At 37.7% G+C, this 17,093-nt stretch overlaps 3 protein-coding genes across 3 annotated transcripts; 1 reads left to right on the top strand and 2 right to left on the bottom strand.

Moving 5' to 3' along the window:
• Positions 1-1,844: 1,844 nt before the first annotated feature.
• tusc2b (tumor suppressor 2, mitochondrial calcium regulator b) lies at positions 1,845-4,700 on the bottom strand. The gene is made up of 4 exons (XM_079680707.1): positions 4,545-4,700; positions 3,477-3,720; positions 2,723-2,843; positions 1,845-2,626 (listed from the first exon to the last, which is right to left on the bottom strand). The coding sequence occupies exons 2-4, from the start codon at positions 3,623-3,625 to the stop codon at positions 2,561-2,563; spliced, it is 336 nt and encodes a 111-aa protein (XP_079536833.1). The 5' UTR covers positions 3,626-3,720; positions 4,545-4,700; the 3' UTR covers positions 1,845-2,560.
• A 727-nt stretch (positions 4,701-5,427) lies between these two features.
• rassf1 (Ras association domain family member 1) lies at positions 5,428-12,704 on the bottom strand. Its single transcript, XM_079684440.1, has 7 exons — positions 12,561-12,704; positions 10,534-11,033; positions 9,625-9,749; positions 6,953-7,057; positions 6,533-6,821; positions 6,331-6,446; positions 5,428-6,023 (listed from the first exon to the last, which is right to left on the bottom strand). Exons 2-7 carry the CDS (start codon positions 10,817-10,819, stop codon positions 5,874-5,876), a joined length of 1,071 nt encoding a protein of 356 aa, XP_079540566.1. The 5' UTR covers positions 10,820-11,033; positions 12,561-12,704; the 3' UTR covers positions 5,428-5,873.
• A 2,300-nt stretch (positions 12,705-15,004) lies between these two features.
• On the top strand, positions 15,005-17,092 carry cyb561d2 (cytochrome b561 family, member D2). The gene is made up of 3 exons (XM_079684327.1): positions 15,005-15,431; positions 15,544-15,581; positions 15,876-17,092. Exons 1-3 carry the CDS (start codon positions 15,299-15,301, stop codon positions 16,377-16,379), a joined length of 675 nt encoding a protein of 224 aa, XP_079540453.1. The 5' UTR covers positions 15,005-15,298; the 3' UTR covers positions 16,380-17,092.
• The last annotated feature ends 1 nt before the right edge of the window (position 17,093 follows it).

The following is a 17,093-nucleotide window of genomic DNA, read 5'->3' as shown; positions in this document are numbered from 1 at the left end:
TGGACATGCTGTAAGCAACGTTTACCCATTTATGTTCAAAATGTCATATATTTAGGGCTAGCTACTGTTAACCTAATACTTATTATAGCAAACATTTGTTTTGTTCCTTGTTGTTTCTATGTTTTATTTTGCTTAGTACTTTTTTTTCTTTAAAAAAATATACATGAGAGAAACCAGGCAAATGTTTTTGTGTAAACATAATGATTTTGAATCAGTTTAAAATAAACATAAATCAGAGGGTATGTTGAGTTGTTTTGAAACATTACTTTGTCTGTCATATAGCTATGAAGAACTATCTTAAATAACTCATCTAATTCTGTCTTAAAGTTTTTACCAGTCATGCAGTCAGGCGCAAAGGTCAGCAACAAAAACATGACTTCATAATACGACGCGTTCATCATAAAAAATACCATATCAACCTTTTGTTGAACCAAATTACATCATTGCACCTCTGAGGGTTAATGAATGGCTATATTAACTATATATTGTAAGATCTCTGTTTGCACCTGTGGCAAAGAAAACAAGGTGCTCATTTTGACACAGAATACCTCATTGTCCTATTATGACCTTCTTAAAACACACATTCCAGTACTGATAAACAGTTCCTACAGAGCACAAAGCCAAATTAGCAAAGTTAATAATGATTTCTCTGATGTTTATCCAAAACATATTTAGACATGGCATGACTGAAACATATAGCTTTGTATAAGGAGGTTGAATAATGAACACATTATGTCTCAATGACAAATATATGTTAAAGGTAATAGATTATGTGAATAATGGCGTACTTTTTGTATTTTATGTATTAACATGTGCTAAGACCTTTTGGCAGCGAAGCCAGAGGATGGGTGGTTTGCTGAGTCAAATATTTTTCTTTCAAACTCTATGCTATTCACCACATAGCCTTGCATGTTATTGGAGCTTTGTGAGAGTAAACAACACAATGTTATTGTACTGCCATCTCTCCCCAAGACTCAGCTGAAAAATATATTTGCCCTGAGTTAAAAAAGCACAAAGATTTGTGTGGAGTAATCATTTCATGGAAGCAATAAAGTGTAGTGGATTTTGGCATAGCCATCTTTATCCTTTGAGAAGAACAATATCAGACAGCTTTGTAGAAAATCCTTTCTCATGAACACTTCTCTCTTACGTCCAGCCCTGGCACACATGCATACACACACTCCCAACATTGGTTTGCCGTTGCAATTTCCTATGCAGGTGGCTAATTGTATCACGGGTGGAGGTCAGGAGCCTTATTTCCAACACATTGTTGGAAAGGTCTGATCAGTTAACTTATTTAGTATTTCAACATGTTGCGAAAAAGATGAATTCTCCATCTGTTGATTATTTGTCACATGATCCTTACAAGCTTGCCAAATAATGTTTATAAAGCAATATATAATATAAAGCCTCATATGACGCTCATTAAAGTAGATATCCTCCTGTAACTTTCTTTATTTTCTCAACATTTTAGTTTCACTCAGAAGGATTTGGTCTCTCAGGATTTAAGTCCCTTTAAACTAATTTAGACTCTGTATTATTATTACATTTCCAAACACACAGGTCTAACTTACCAGACCTCAGTATGGTTTTCAGGTCAAGTCATTACAGGCTGTCTTATGGTATGGGAGCCTCAGTTTTATTCTTTTATTAAATTAAAATCATCCAATTAAACACAGAGCTGATTTTCAGTTGTAGAACTTGATGCCCTCCAATAGTTTTGAAACGCAATGACTACTAACTGTTTCTATGGATGTTGTTTCCTCTTATCTTGACAGTTTGTGAGAAAGTAAATTACCTTATAGTCTTATAATGTATAAATATTAAAAAGGACAATGACACAGTTGAGCATTTGATATTGTAATTAAAAAACAGTTATAATAAATTAAAAGTGAAACATATTATGCCAAAGCAGCAAACAAACCAACAGGGTTTCTTACTAGACTCACTGCTGCTGTGTACATGTGTGGCTCTGAGGTCATTGAAGCCAGTCCATCCAGCGTTATAATGACATAAATCCACTTGAGATTTTGTGGGCCACTGATTGTCAACTCCCTAGGCTATTGCCAAGCAGATCCTGTTCCATGCATAATAAAGCAAGTCATGGTCAAAAAACAAAGTGTGCACTTGAGCTTTCCCGCTCCAGCTATGACCGTGACACAGGGAAGAACTGGTTGCCTTCTGCTCAAAATCCTAGAGTTTGTTGAATCATACCAGAAAACAATCTGCAGCAATAAATTCATGACTCTTTCCCATGTCATCCCGTGTCTGCACACACATTCACACTTACATGCAGACAAACCATGTTCTGTAAACTGAGTAGGTTCTGCCAACTTGGTATCCTTCTAGATCTCCATTGGTGATCTATTCTGTCTAACTTTACACAAGCCAAAACAGATCACATGTGGGGCTCACTCACATTGCATCAGCCTGTCCACACAAGGGAATCAAATATATCAGGAGATCATATTATATTAAAAGGTGGTTCAGGCTTTGAGCTGTAGGGGAAACCACAGGACGGAGTTGACAGTGGCTAGTCTGAGACACCCTTCAGACATCATCAGGCTTCACAGAGGACAACTGGGAAATCCACATGGATGCAAGGGATCTCCAGCTTTATAATTCCCTAGAAAACACAAAAGAGATTACAATTAAAGCATGATAATACAGAGAGCTAACCTCGTTGTGAAAAGCTTTACTTTAGGCATTGTAATGTACTCACCTGAGATGTTAGGTTTTTGTGAATCCTTTTCAGCTTGGCTTTTTTACGTCCATTTTTTGTCACAATTGTCTCTTCATAGAACTCATGGGCCATGTCGCCATCTTCATCCAAGTACAGAGAGCTGCAGCAGAGAGACAAAATCAATGATATACATGTACACATCTATACATAACATGTAGTTTTCTAATGCTTTGCTCCGACATTAAACCTCCTTAAAATGTTTAACATTACAATATTTAAGAGGGTAGCTAAGACCATTCATTCATCATCAGCTAAAAACTATTTATGTGTCCACTCCTCCAGAAAAAAGGAGAAGAAATCATAATAATAATAATAATACATTTAATTTCTGAGTGTATTTTTCAGGTGCTCAAAGACACTTTACAGTGGTAGGAAATAAAATAAAATATAAATAGTTGAAATAGAATATTAAAACAACACCACCACCAGATTAAAAGCCAGTCTGAAGAGGTGTCTTTTGAAGGTGGGGAGGTCAGTGAAGTCTCACATGTTTTGTGGGAGTGAGTTCCAGAGGGAAGATTGAGTCGACACATTAAAACTAAAATTCATTAGTGGAATATATATCGCCTGATCTGACAAGCCCTTTTTAATGGTGTATTGCACCAGAAGATGTCGGAATTTTTGTGCAAAAGCAGGAATTTGTGGGTCCATAATACCAAGTGTAAACAACACTGGCTTCAAGTGAGGTTAAAACAGGTAGGATGAAGGCTATAAGATGCTGAGGTGAATGTACCTTCGTCTAGTTAACACAAAAGGTGTTGCGCCTGTGAAACTCCGAGCTCTTGCCATTGACTGCTCGTTTCCATCTTGGATTGGATCGTCTGCACCAACCGAGCCTGAAAAAGGCCAAAATCCTTTGGATTTGGAGCCGCTACCCCCCATCTTCAGCTGCAGCACATTATTTTCTTGGGTCACCAGACTGCCAGTAGTTATACAGTGTCACTGTACAAGATGAAGAGGGACCTTCAAAAAAACACCTACAAAAATGACATGAAATAGAAGAGTTAAGATACTTAGGCATTGTTTTATAATAATCACCTAACCAAAATAATCTACGATTAACATGGATTTTTTGGAAACCCAGAATAGTGATATCATAAACAATGACAATTACCGAAAATATGAGAAATACATCAATTGGGATTGTTTTTGATACAGCAGCATAAAAAACACAATTTATAGCTCATTATTCTATAAACATGAACCATATTGCTTAAAGCTTACATAGGACACAAAATAAAGGATAAAGAGACACAGCTAATGTCGAGTTAGGATATATTTTGTGTCATATGCCCTATGTCAAAGTGCCAGAATATAGGAGGCCACTGACATGACAGTGCAACCAGACGATGCTACATTCAATAAATACACATTTTAAAAGGAAACACAAAGCCTGCTAATGTTACAAACCCGGATGTCTCAATATGATATGGGTACATTTGTTTTTTTAGAAATATAAACATCCTGAATAACGTTAGTCGACTTTGCTTGTAGTCAAGAATGCTCGGTACCATTAGCATAGGTTATCTGAAGAGAACGGCTAATAAATCGAGCTTTCTTTGAGCAACAGCACCATTAAGACACTATTACGGCTTGCATTAGTTACACTGGTTATGTCACTTTATGTCCTGCTTGCTGACATCACCACTGGCAAAATAAAGTTAGCACTCTGTTACTAGCATTAGCCAGGTCAACATGTTTCCATTTGACAAAATAACGTTAAGTGACGCTGCCAAGGGCTAACGTTAACACTAACTTGTTTTATTACCAACATCCGTCGCTTAGCTTGGTGGAAACATACCTAAAGTTGGGTTTGTTGCGGTCGCAAGTATATAATGTTCCTTGATGAATGTGTCTTGTTGGGTTGCTAGATCTTTTCAAGATATCACCACACAGCTATGCTAACTGTTTATGCTAACTAATGGTATACGTTCTTCTTCTCCGTCTTTTTCTTTAGCGTCTGGTTAAGAGTACAAGGTAAGCTACCGCCATCACATGGACAACGTGTGGAAGTGCTAAACAGGCGTAGTGAACAGTCTATGAGGAAAACCTGCTTATTAAAGGTTTTGCCTGTCCCTTTAACTATGCTTTAAAATAGAACATTATTTTTGTTAGTCTTAAACCCACAGTTAAGGGAAATGTAACTTTGTTTTGCTACCACCCCCTGAAAGCAATATTTCACTGCTTTTTTAACCCATACCGAGACCACGTTTGACAAGGTCTGTCAAAAAAACATACCATACCAAAAGTACATGTAGTATGTGTAATACTTTTGTGTACTTTTCATGGTTTCTGTTTGACCCATTTATAATATAATAATATTTATACATAATATAATTTATTTATGTAGTCGTTCAAATGTATTATACATTTTAACAGCACCTACATGCTTGGAGTTTTTGCCTAGCATTAATTGTGTGGCTGTTTAAGAGAAAATCCTTCCCTCCATTTATCAAACCTTTGACAAAAGAGTGGAGGTTGTTACAACAGCATATTAATATTAGGCTGTGGTTTTAAATGAGATATTCAACTGTAAAATATCAGTGTGACGTATATTGTCACATTCTTTCATCTAGTGTACTTCAGCTTTGGCTTACCATGCTAGAATGTGAACGGCTAGTCTACACAGTCTAACAAACTGATTACTTCATGCAAAGTTTAAACAAGGATATCATAAGCACCAATTATTTATTATGATCTTTTTATTAGAAAGTTAGAATGTAAACAAATTGTTTCACATTACATCTTGCCCAAATTAATTTCCAAGGTTAATTAAAGTGCCAACATTTTAAAACAGCTTCACAGAAAATAAGATCACATGATAAATGGACAATATACTATAAGTGTGTTTTAATACCACTATAAATAACCCAAACAAGTAGCATGGTTCTTCAAGAAAGAGCTGTATTCACTCAAAGATGATCGATTATACACCCATTCAGTTCACAACAGTGGCTCAATGCGTACACATACTAGCAGCATCCCTCCTTCATAAACAGCATTTAATGAAAACTATTTCATTGTCTGAGCTCTTGCTTTCCCTTTTACCCTCATAATCCACAATACTATTTAAAGTGGGAGAGTGTTCTTCTTCATGTTAAAATATGGATATTAGTTCAATCCTTCACAGTCAACCAGGAGTCGTAATCCTTTCCATCGCCTGCTTCGTGGTTTCCCTAGTGCGAGCGTAGCGCCTCTCAATCTGCCGCACATGTTCTTCCTCTTCACGCTTCAGAATTCGCAGAAAGTTGCACAACTCAGGTAAACTAAATGCATCCCACTGTGGAGGAGAGAAATGTCACATTATAATCGATATTATGTAACTGGCGTTTTCAGCTTATCAGAATCAGAATCAGAAACAGGTTTATTACCAGCAGGTAGGTTTACACGTAAGAGGAATTTGACTTGGTGTCGTGGTGCATAAAAACAGGAATTAAAAACACAGGTAGAGAACTAAAAAAACATTTCAAATAATTTAAAATATATAGTAAAATATAACAGTATTTACATTGAAATGGAATGAAATCGAGGAATACAATATGGTCTTTCATATGTATAGAAATGATCAGAGACAAATTAAAACTTACATTTACTTCCCCTGTCTCATTCTCCTTCAATATAAGGGTCAAGACCTTTTCACTGGGGCCAGCACACAGGCGCAGGTGGAGGGGACGCTCATCATTAGGCAGTTTACGCATGTACACTGCAGGGAATAAAAAACAGCAGAAATAGAACTTAATGACTTATTCTGTTTTGTTTTGTAGTAACTACGTGTTTTGAGTTTTCTACCTTGACTATGTCTCTCTGAGCGTTCAAACAGGGCAAACTTGGCCGGGTTGTCCACCACAGTAAACTTGTTGAGTAGTGCCTCGATGACTTCTCGCACTCGTGTTTGGGAGCTTATATGCAGGTGCTTGGCAGTGTCTTTAGGGAGGTAGAAAGATGTCCGCCGTTTCATCCGTCGGCCCTGCTGATCTTCCTCCTGTGTTGGGCACGAGTTCTCAGCAGGAGGGAGGGAGATAGGACGGACTAACTGAAAGTGGACCTTGATGAATCCAGTGTAGGACCCATCTTTATTCTGCAAAGTAGAGATATATATTGTAAGAATGGGAGTTTAATGGTCTGCAAATTGTTATTTCCAAATACAATTCAAGTACACATTTGTGCATAAATGAATATTGAGAGAAAATAGATGTATTAGTCACTCACAGCCACCATGTAGAGATTGCTGTTGATCTGTGCATTATACTCTTTAATCTTATGTTGAATCTCACTGGGCGTCAGCTCCTGTTTACCCGAATCGATCAGCTCATCCTAAAAAGAAAACAGCAGGTACATACAGAAAATAAGCCACCTAATGTCAGCAGAGAGCTTGTCCTCAAAAGTGAGAAAGTGAAAGTGAAAGAGAACAGAAGCATTGAAATGAAAGTAAAATACATTCAAGCATTTTGTCACGAGTTAAACAAGAAATATGCAATTCTTAAAGGTAAAAGTAAGTCAAAATAGCTTTGTGTTTGAAAAATTATAAATTATGCCATAGCCTCACCGATGATCTTCTGACCTTCTGGAAGAAAGATGTATGGGCAGTAAAATACACTTCCAGGCCTGAGCTAGTGTCCTCCTGACTGATAAACATGTCACTTGCTGCTGCGCCACCCCGGGTCATCTCTGAAGGACTTGGTTAGATCTTTGTCCTTGCCAAAATCTTAGTATCTCATACTGATTGTATGTTAGAATGAGTTTTTCCCTGTCTCTCTCCTGCTGTCGAGACCTGATTCCACTCTTTTGACCTCAGCATTTACATTTGCTCCTCCCTGACCATAAAACCTCACAATGATGTTTAAAAAGGCCGGCCAATACTCAGAGGAGATGTGCTAAAACTCTCCTGGAAGCAACACTTTCACCTAATGTTATTGTTCATGTGTTGGTACATATTAACATTAAGATGTATTGTAGTTTCCTAATATATAGGTTAGAATTCAAGCATTTCAACACTGATTGATGAGTAAGTTAGTTAAAAGAGACCTTATTACCAGGGGTGCACATAACTTTTTTTGTGAGTTACTCAGATGAGTACCAGGAGACAGCGTTTGGTACTCAACCCATACGAAGCATGGTCCTCCTCAGTGTCTCCTTCACTGTCCTCTATTGACACTTATTGCATGCTAGATGATGAAGATGCACCTCCCTGTCTCTTTTTAAGCCTCCGATTTGCTTTCTCCAAAACTTCTTGCCAAAACTGTGAAGTCCTAGCATTTCCTGAGGCCAAGTGGAAGGATCAAATACTAAGAAATGATCACATGACTTGAAGTCATATCTGATTTCAGATGTGGGAAGTTACTAAGTACACTTCTTCAAGTACTCTACTTAAGTACAATTTTGAGATATTTGTACTTTACTTGACTTTGATCTAATTTAACCAGCTTTGAGAACACTTTAATGATCAATCATTACAACACATATCATATATATTATTCTGAAATCGACCAATCTGCACATTGACTACTTTTACTTTTGGTACTTTGGGAACTATATTTTGATGATAATACTTTTCTAATTTTACTTGAGTAACATTTTGAATGCAGGACTTCTATTGTAACAGAGTAACACTCTACTTTTACTCAAGTACAATATCTGAGTACTTCTTACACCTCTGTCTGATTTAAAACTCTTCCATAACACCCTGAGTAAGTTTGCAACTGTGTGTTTTACTCCACTTTGTTGGAAATAAAATTGCAGCAGCTTGACCACAGAGCGTGAACGTTGTGATCAGCTGATTTTGCGCAGTTCTCCAGTGTGTTCGCGGGGCACAGAATGTGCACAGAGGAGTCTCCCACTGCAGCCAGTTGGCGGAGTTTTGGCACAATTCTGTTGTTCATACCGACGTTAACCCTTTCTGTCACACGGCGACCAACTCTGTAGTCCGGTGATCTAAGCCTCTGCCTCCTGTAAGCTTCACAGGTCCGTCGGTTATGTCCTGCGCGGCTCGGCCAGCACCCAGTTCAGTCAGCCACAGAAAGTCCGAAGATTTTTTGCAGGGAGTGAAACGGCAACGTAGCTGCTTAATGTCTTTGTTTTTTTTTAACATGTCTCGTAGTTTACTCCATTGACTGTTGACAAGAAACTCGTGTAGACGAAATATGTGTTTTGTTTAGATGTTTTGAGGTACGCAAAGGCGCGTAGTGACACAAGTGACGTTACGCAATTCAGATTTTTGCCGCGCATGCGTACCTGCGTACCAGTTATGTGCACCCCTGCTTATTACAGTCTGAATGCATGTCAAACAGCCATATTAGGCTATTTTTGCTCAATTGTTAAGTGTCTATACTATAGGATCAAAATGATTACCATGATCCCATAGGCATCCAGGAATTTAGCAAAACCAAGCATGAAAACTATGGGGGATGTGGGGCACCTTTCCCCAAGCTTTGTCTAAGGGGGAGATCCACAGTCTGGGGCTTTTAAACAGCTGGTGTATTGGGACATTATTTAGGGCTTCAAAATGTCACATTTTTTTCAGTTTTTTGCTGAATGTCCCATTGGAATGTATGGTGTACTTTATGTTTTGGATGGGCTGAAAAATGAAAATGTCGATGAATCCTTTAATTATCTGATAACTTGGTGCTGGTCCATTTTTAACCTGTGGTTCTAAAATAAAGGCAGCTGTTTTATTGTGAAGTTGTCCCCTCCCCTCAGCTCTCTCCTTCTCAGATGCATGACAATGTGAAGGCAATAAAACCAGTATATAGAGGACATATGGCATGGGGATACTCAGTGAATCTGGGAGCCTCCATCTGCTTTGACCTACCCACCAAAAACGATCCGATGAAGACTTTCTCTACAAATTTAAGAAAATGTAAGATTGTAGGTCTGATCCTCACCACATTCGTATCTGTTTCGAGGGAGTCCACAGAGAAATCTTCCTCGTCTGGTAACAAACTTCCATCTGTGCTGCAGTCCAGCTGGATAAATAGTCGGCAGCGGTGGTGACAAGTGTAACTGCAGTCTGAGAAAAAAGAAAAAGAAGGAAATGTCTGTGAGTTATGCTCATGTTTGATATTCGATGCAAATTGCAATGTTTCTAAAGGTCGCTATAGCATTGAATTTCTCTGTTGAACTGGGAAAAAGTCAAATGATGTACACACACAAATGCATTCCCAGGAACTATACTGTACCTACATGAAGCTTGCCAGAACTTCCTTAAGATTAGGAAATACTCTGTGAAAGTATGTCATGAATGGAAAAATAACATGAGCATCCTGAGGCCATGGTGATATAGAAGATGAAGACAATGTCACATCTCTGAATGCGTTAGAGAGAGAGGACTTATATTATGTGGTTATTGAGTTGATTTGGGCCATGGTTCGAGAACATTTTAAGACATTTCTAATAAGGTTGAAGATTTTAACTCCATACTAGTGTTCTTTACAAATATTGAGTAAGAGAAAACGATGGTTCACAATTCCTATTATTAAGCACAAATGCAAGAATGATGATACCAGCTTAATATACTGGACTTCCCATTATCTCATGCAAAAAAAGATGAAGAGGCTGGTTGCATCTCTCTAGGTCAATGGTTGCAGAAAAGTATTCTTAAATACTTAGTTTGTTGGGGACTCTTTTCGACCGTGGATTTAAACACATACAACTGGACCATGAATGTGAGCTTGACTTAAACTAAACTACAGTACTTAGTTGATACATTTCAAACAGTCACATAACAGATGTCTACGGCACAGATGAAAAATAAAGAATATTACCAAACAAATTCAGATGAAGAGTGTACTCACTGGCACAGCGTAAACTTTGCTTATAGATGCCCCAGATGAATTCTCCACACTGGTCACACCAGGTGAGATGGGTGTGGCTGTATGGATGGAAGTCATGACCCACTCCAACTCGTCCCATCTGACCCCGGGGGGCCTCGATGCTGACGCTGTCTCCGACCAGACGGACCACATGGCTCGGCTGACCTGGGTTTACAGAGGGCGGGGCCGTTGGGGCCGCAGGAGCAGCCAGCTCAATGGTATCATTTGCACTGAGGTCCTTCAGTTCAATTAACTCACATTTAGACATCCTTTCCCTGATGCAGACTCTGACATTTCAAGTAATCATTTGCAGTCCATTAGCTAGTGTGGGTATAAATCCAGCTCTGGGAGGAGACAGCATTAGTATGGTGCATCCTTAATGCGGATGTTGTGAATTTCGAGCTCTGCTCAGTCTGCAGTTCAGTTTTTTCAATTTAGTACAGATCAGTGCAGAGAAATGGTGGTTTCTAAATCCAGAGAAGCTGAAAAAAGGTTTTAAATCATACACAATACAATTAGTAAATGTATGTGTAAGATTCAAATACATCAGATTCCATTTAGGCAAAACATACCGTACATAGGAAATCAATGTATGATGTATAACAGCTCAAAAAATTGAAAAAAAAAAGAGATTAACCTTATTTATCTGATGCGAGGATTTATATGATTATGATAAAATGTGGGACAAGATGACTGATATAATCCTCTGCAATCCCAGGGCAACTCAAACTGCTTGTCTGTCCATGCTGAAGTATGCCAGTACCAGAGGTGCGAGAAGTACCCAGCTCTTTACTTAAGTAAAAGTAGAAGTAAAGATCTTGCATTCAAAATGTTACCCAAGTAAAAGTACAAAAGTATTGCCATCAAAATATACTTAAGTACCAAAAGTAAAAGTACTTATTATGCAGATTGGTCCATTACAGAATCGTATATATTATATGTTTTGATTATTATGTTTAGCATTGTTGATGCATTAATTTTTTTATTAAAGCTGGTAAAGGTGCAGCTAGTTTTAATTCATTCATTTGCTGCTGGGTAGCTTGTGAATTAATTCCAGGTGTAACTAAAGTCTGATTTAAGTGTTGATCATATGATTTATCATTAATCCAAATCTGCAAAGTAACTAAAGGTATTAAATAAATGTAGTGGAGTAAAAGTACAATATTTACCTACAAAGTAAAACAAAATGGTACTTAAGTACATCACTTGAGTACATGTACTTAGTTACTTAATACCTCTGGCCAGTACAATTGTATCCAACAATTCAGAAACCAGAGAACTATTTTAAATGTATTTCTACAGCCATGCATGTTTTTTTAGACTCTCGTGCATAACAACTCTGCTAAATGTGTATAACACAGTGGTGGAATATCCTGTTGTAATGTAAAATAATTAACTTTATTTATGTTTGTTTTCTACACATCTCCTCCACTATGTTATTGTAAATTACAGAATTTATCTTGATACTCAGATTAGGTTACTGATTACATTTAGTTTTACAGATAGTAATTGTACCGACATACACTTTTAAAGTGACCCCAACCATGCATGGAAGGAAATGAATACATCCTCCAGATTGTAAATAGGATGAATGCGTGTAAACTGTTCTTGGGTGCATCAGAAACTCAGTTTCATTAGTTTCCCAGGGCAGCATTGTGATTTGAATACGAACAACACGGGGCTCTATCTGCCAAGTGGGTCACCACCATGGTCAACACACGGTGCAATTATCCTCGCAGGGCAACACGAACATATTGTAACCGGGATCATCCGACACGAGCAGCACAGCCTGCTACTTTAGTCAATAGATTGAAACTAGGCATACATGGCTAGATCATTAAAGTTTATATTCTTCCTTTAATTCTGCATTTGTCATGGTTGCGAAGTGCAGCTCAGTAACGGGTCAGACCGGTAATCCTTTCCGAGAATGGGACAAACAACTAAATTGACAGTCACACCCGAGCAAGTGTTCTGATTTCCTGATAGAAGAGGAGTTAAAATAACCTTACCTGGTTTAATTCATCCTCGCCACTCATCGTAGAGTAGATTTGAGATAGGCTGCAGTTTTGTCGTTTGTACTAACACCGACGGTCCCTCGCCCGCTCGCCCCTCGCGCGCACTTCAATTTGCGCATGCACAATGTGACCGTGGGATTACCATCTAATCCGGTATGTGAATAAAGTATCCTGAGGGGAGGCTCCACGGGAAGAGCCCCATCTTTCGTCACACAGCACTGATTAACTACAACATGTGTACAGTTATTGGTCAATATCATAATAAACTTGTAGTCCATAAATTGTAGGTTTTGAAATAATATATATATATATTTTTTAAGCAAGCCTATATATATATATATATATATATATATATATATATATATATATATATATACATACTGTGCTAATCAATTCTTTATAGTTATTTTAAAAAACGACGTTATTAACATTTATAGTACATTTATAGTTTTTTTTATAACTAATTAAATAAAAACATTACATTAGAAATTATAAGCATATTAAATCAATATATTCGTTATACTGTTGCTCTTATAACACTGTGTGTAAATCATTATTTATTGGTCATTAATAAAGCCTTACAATGTGTACACCTATATTACAAATAGCCTACATATAAATGAAATAAGTATTTTGACACATTTTGTATATTCTGCGTTTAGGTCCGTTTGTATATTTTATCTTAATGTAAGACAAACATGCAAAAGGTACCTGGTACGTGAGAAGGTAAATTGCAGTTAAAACCTATGCGATCCATACAAAACAATTGCACAGATGAATCATTTTGTAACGCCCCAAAAAATCACAGGAAATGTTAGACTTTTGTCGAAAAGGGATTTAGTATGTAATGTGCTTTAATTTATAAAACCTGATACAGACATACGGATTCTCTTTTTTTCAAATGATGGTCAATCTTATTTTGGAAAGAATAAACTCTTTAATGTTTAATTATAGACCATTTTGAATTCACTCAATGGGGAAAAAGCCTCCAGGCTTAAATATGGGGGAGGATGGTGAAGGGCTCTTGTTATCTCTTTCAAACCAGACATTTTGGAATAAAATGAGCTTTAGACTACCACTCTCTTATTTTCTTCACAGTTAATTTTCAGTCCATGTAGCAAGTATGTAAATACAGTAACCACTATCAACAATAATGTTTCAACCATAATGATTAACATTAGGAACAAAGTTAATTTGAGTCATGTGTGGCTTCATTTTATTGGCCAAACATTAAAATGATAATTTGTTCACCGAGTAATGAAACAAGAATTGTCTAATGGCTCTTGTTCATCACTAGGCATTTCAAAAATAAATTGTGTTCAGCCATTGATAGATACTTAAAAATGTAATGAATTGACCAATTACACTGATGGTGGCAACGTGCATTATGAGGTTTTTTTTCTTTCATAAAAAACCTAAAGGATAGTTTGTGGTAATACTTGTGTACTTTTATTCAATGGACATTTTGAATGGACGATTTATTTGGCATTTTCTTATTAACTAAATGACAATGCTATAGTTTTAGTGCTAAGAAGATGATTAAAATACTTCTTTCACTGTTTAGAAGTCAAGTAGACGTAAAGATTGGATGCATTATAATTCTGATTCTCATTTCGACTTGACACATGGGAGGTAGATCTTTTTATAAGCTATTATTTTTTATGGTAAATCTTACTGCCACCATCTGGAGAAAGCGCATGAGTTATGAGTATGGGTCATAGGAAACCACAAGTCTGGCTTTTCTGGAAAACATTGAAACAAAAGCAACACCCAATGTAGGCTTACATAAACACAGTAACAATCTATCCTTTGACTTTTGATATGTTGAATAGAACCTCTGTCCCTATGGTTGGTGGGCATAATGTGCCAATAATATAATCTGTGTGTAAAACAGACAGAAAACAAAGAAAGGGATGTCCTGAATAAACATGTTGTTGTTTTTTTGCTCTGTGTGCCCAGTGTGTGGAGGCAGTGCAGAGTCACAAGCTTATCGGAGAGTAATTTGACCACAATAACTTGTGAACAGCTGACCAGTGAGGGTCCACTGAACTGTTAGGTAATGTGGAGTGGCTCTGTGCCTTCAGCTCCGGGTTTCATGAAACTAGAAAAAAAAATGTGTTTTAGCTAAATGTGTGTGGGAAATCTTTGAAGAGAGGCATCCACGTCAGCTGAGGAGCTTCAAGTTGTATTTCCGGTTATTCCGATTTCACAATAAAAGCTTTTGGAAAGCTATTTATTTTCATTGAAATAGATATGGACCCACTGCTAAAACTCTTCTTCACCTACAATACAAAGCTGAATTATAATCGTTCAATTGATTGAGGGACGGTCAAATCAATAATAAAACTATATGACCATAAAAAACGTGTAATTGTATTTTGAGGTGAAGTGGTTTATAGAGAGCTTTATTCTGAAATTAAACAGCCGGAAGTTATATTTTCCTAACCGGTAGACATGCATAACAACCTTTTTATTATACATCCATGATAATAACGTGTTGGACTTTATCCATACATCTATTATTGGTAAAGTTATCTTACTGCTTTGCAACACTTATCTGGTAAGGTAGACTTGTGTCGAAAAGTCCTTTCTTTTGGCTTCAACACGACTTCCGCTTCTGTTATTCTGAAACTGCGAGTTCACTTCAGGTGGCAAACATACACTGTAGACGTAAACCTGTGGGGTGGTCGGGAGCAGGGGTGCCTCCCAAATTCACATAAATTGTCTTTATCATGGCGTACAACAAAGAGCCTGAATCTGAGCCTCGAATCTACGGTTATACCAGAACAATTACCACAGTGCTCACACACTTTATGTGCATCTCCTTCACTGTGTTCATTGCAGTTCTGTCTCGACCGGGTACAAGTGAGTCTTATTCTTATTTTTCAAACATATTCATATATTCATATTCATAATAGAAGTAGCCTACTTTTGGCATGCCAGGTATTCATTTGACTATCTGTTTTTTTTGTCATAGGTTTGTTTTCTTGGCATCCCTTCTTCATGACACTGGCTGTAAGTTGAACGTTTAAGTTTCCTATCTTTCCAGCTGTTAACACATGAAATAAGTTCAATCAAACCTATGAATTACACTTTTTTGAGCTGTTAATCAGTTAATCATTTTTTGTAGGTAATTGAAACATATCAGACAACTATTTTGATAACTAATTCATTTTCTAGAAACCCAGCTTCAACACCTGCAATTTGAAAATGTGATGGTTATGTTATATTTTATTGACCAACATTTGAATCAACAATGACATTTTGGCTTATTGCAGCCCCATTAATTTGTTTCCCCTCTCCCACTAGTTTTCCTTCTTCATGACAGAAGCCATACTCCTGTTCTCCCCCCACGGCTCCCTCGCCCAAAAGTTTCCACACAAGACAAAAGGTCGTGCTCACTGGATCCTGCAGTGTCTCTGTGTTACCTGTGCAGTCCTGGGTCTGGCAGCCATCGTTTACAACAAACACCTGAATGGTAAACCCCACTTCACCTCGTGGCATGGTCTGCTGGGCCTGCTCACTGTGTGTGTGGTGGGGCTGCAGTCTGTGGCAGCACTGCCTCTCATCTACCACTTTCTGGCCAAAGGCTGGTCCCTGGCCAAACTCAAACGCTACCATGCAGCATCCGGGCTCGTCACGTACCTGCTGGGCAGTGGCAGCCTGCTCCTGGGCCTCAGCTCTGCATGGTTCACTGCGTCTGTCGGGGAATACACCTGGTACCTGTCAGCACTCTGCACTGCTCTCAATGCCCTTGTCATAATGAACCAAGTCAGCAGGGCGTACACGGCAAAAAAACGGTTGCAGTCCTGAAAGAAGACACAGAATTGACATTTAATATAACACTCACTGAATACTAAAGCAAGGTTGGCCTCAACGATTTCATTTTTCAGGCACATGCAATCAGCTTGATTTGCATGAAAGTCAAAAAGGAACTAATGTCTGCAGCTACGTGCCTGTTGGTTATATCATGAAGCACCAGTGCCAAATGTTCAATAATTTTGTTTTTTTACATGCTATACACAGGTCCATTGAGGTAATTTCATCTGCATATCTTTTGTTGGGATTTGGGTCATCTTTAATTGTTTGAGTTTTCATATGAAATGGTACACATGTTGAGCTTCAGTTTGACTGAATACTTCCAAAATGATTGATATTGCAATCAGCCTCAGCTCTACGTTATTAACAGGTAAAAATAACTGATATTAGAATGCTAACATGCTTAATTAAACTGGTGAACATCACAAACAGTACACCTGTTAAGAATCAGTGTGCGAGCATGCTTGCGTTCAAATTTGGCAAAGAATCGCTGTGCAGCAGAACTTCTGGCATCGCTCAAATTGCATGAACAGTGTTTATGCAATCGTGCAAATGGCCTTGAGTTATTGTTGAACTATTACAACTCAGGTTGCCCATCCTGCCTTCTGACTTTTTTTGATGCCATTGACTTTATTTAGCCACATTTTTAATAAAAAATATGTATCGTACTGAATGTATGTTGTAAATTTAAAAGCATTTTCAAATGAT

The sequence above is a fragment of the Notothenia rossii genome, assembly GCF_949606895.1.
Source record: "Notothenia rossii genome assembly, chromosome: 5".
Lineage (NCBI taxonomy): Eukaryota > Metazoa > Chordata > Actinopteri > Perciformes > Nototheniidae > Notothenia > Notothenia rossii.
Note: the sequence above shows the minus strand (reverse complement) of the source record. Positions and strands in the feature narration are given on the sequence as shown.

Bases quoted from the DNA above. Each gene is read 5' to 3' on its own strand.
- tusc2b (XM_079680707.1), bottom strand. From the start codon at position 3,625: ATGGGGGGTAGCGGCTCCAAATCCAAAGGATTTTGGCCTTTTTCAGGC. The intron at 2,844-3,476 runs GTACATTCACCT...TCTCTGCTGCAG, and splicing joins TTTGTGTTAACTAGACGAAG to CTCTCTGTACTTGGATGAAG. The intron at 2,627-2,722 runs GTGAGTACATTA...TGTGTTTTCTAG, and splicing joins ACAAAAACCTAACATCTCAG to GGAATTATAAAGCTGGAGAT.
- rassf1 (XM_079684440.1), bottom strand. From the start codon at position 10,819: ATGTCTAAATGTGAGTTAATTGAACTGAAGGACCTCAGTGCAAATGAT. The intron at 9,750-10,533 runs GTGAGTACACTC...CTTTTTTCTCAG, and splicing joins GCAAAGTTTACGCTGTGCCA to ACTGCAGTTACACTTGTCAC. The intron at 7,058-9,624 runs GTGAGGATCAGA...TTTTCTTTTTAG, and splicing joins TCGAAACAGATACGAATGTG to GATGAGCTGATCGATTCGGG.
- cyb561d2 (XM_079684327.1), top strand. From the start codon at position 15,299: ATGGCGTACAACAAAGAGCCTGAATCTGAGCCTCGAATCTACGGTTAT. The intron at 15,432-15,543 runs GTGAGTCTTATT...TTTTTGTCATAG, and splicing joins TCTGTCTCGACCGGGTACAA to GTTTGTTTTCTTGGCATCCC. The intron at 15,582-15,875 runs GTAAGTTGAACG...CTCTCCCACTAG, and splicing joins CCTTCTTCATGACACTGGCT to TTTTCCTTCTTCATGACAGA.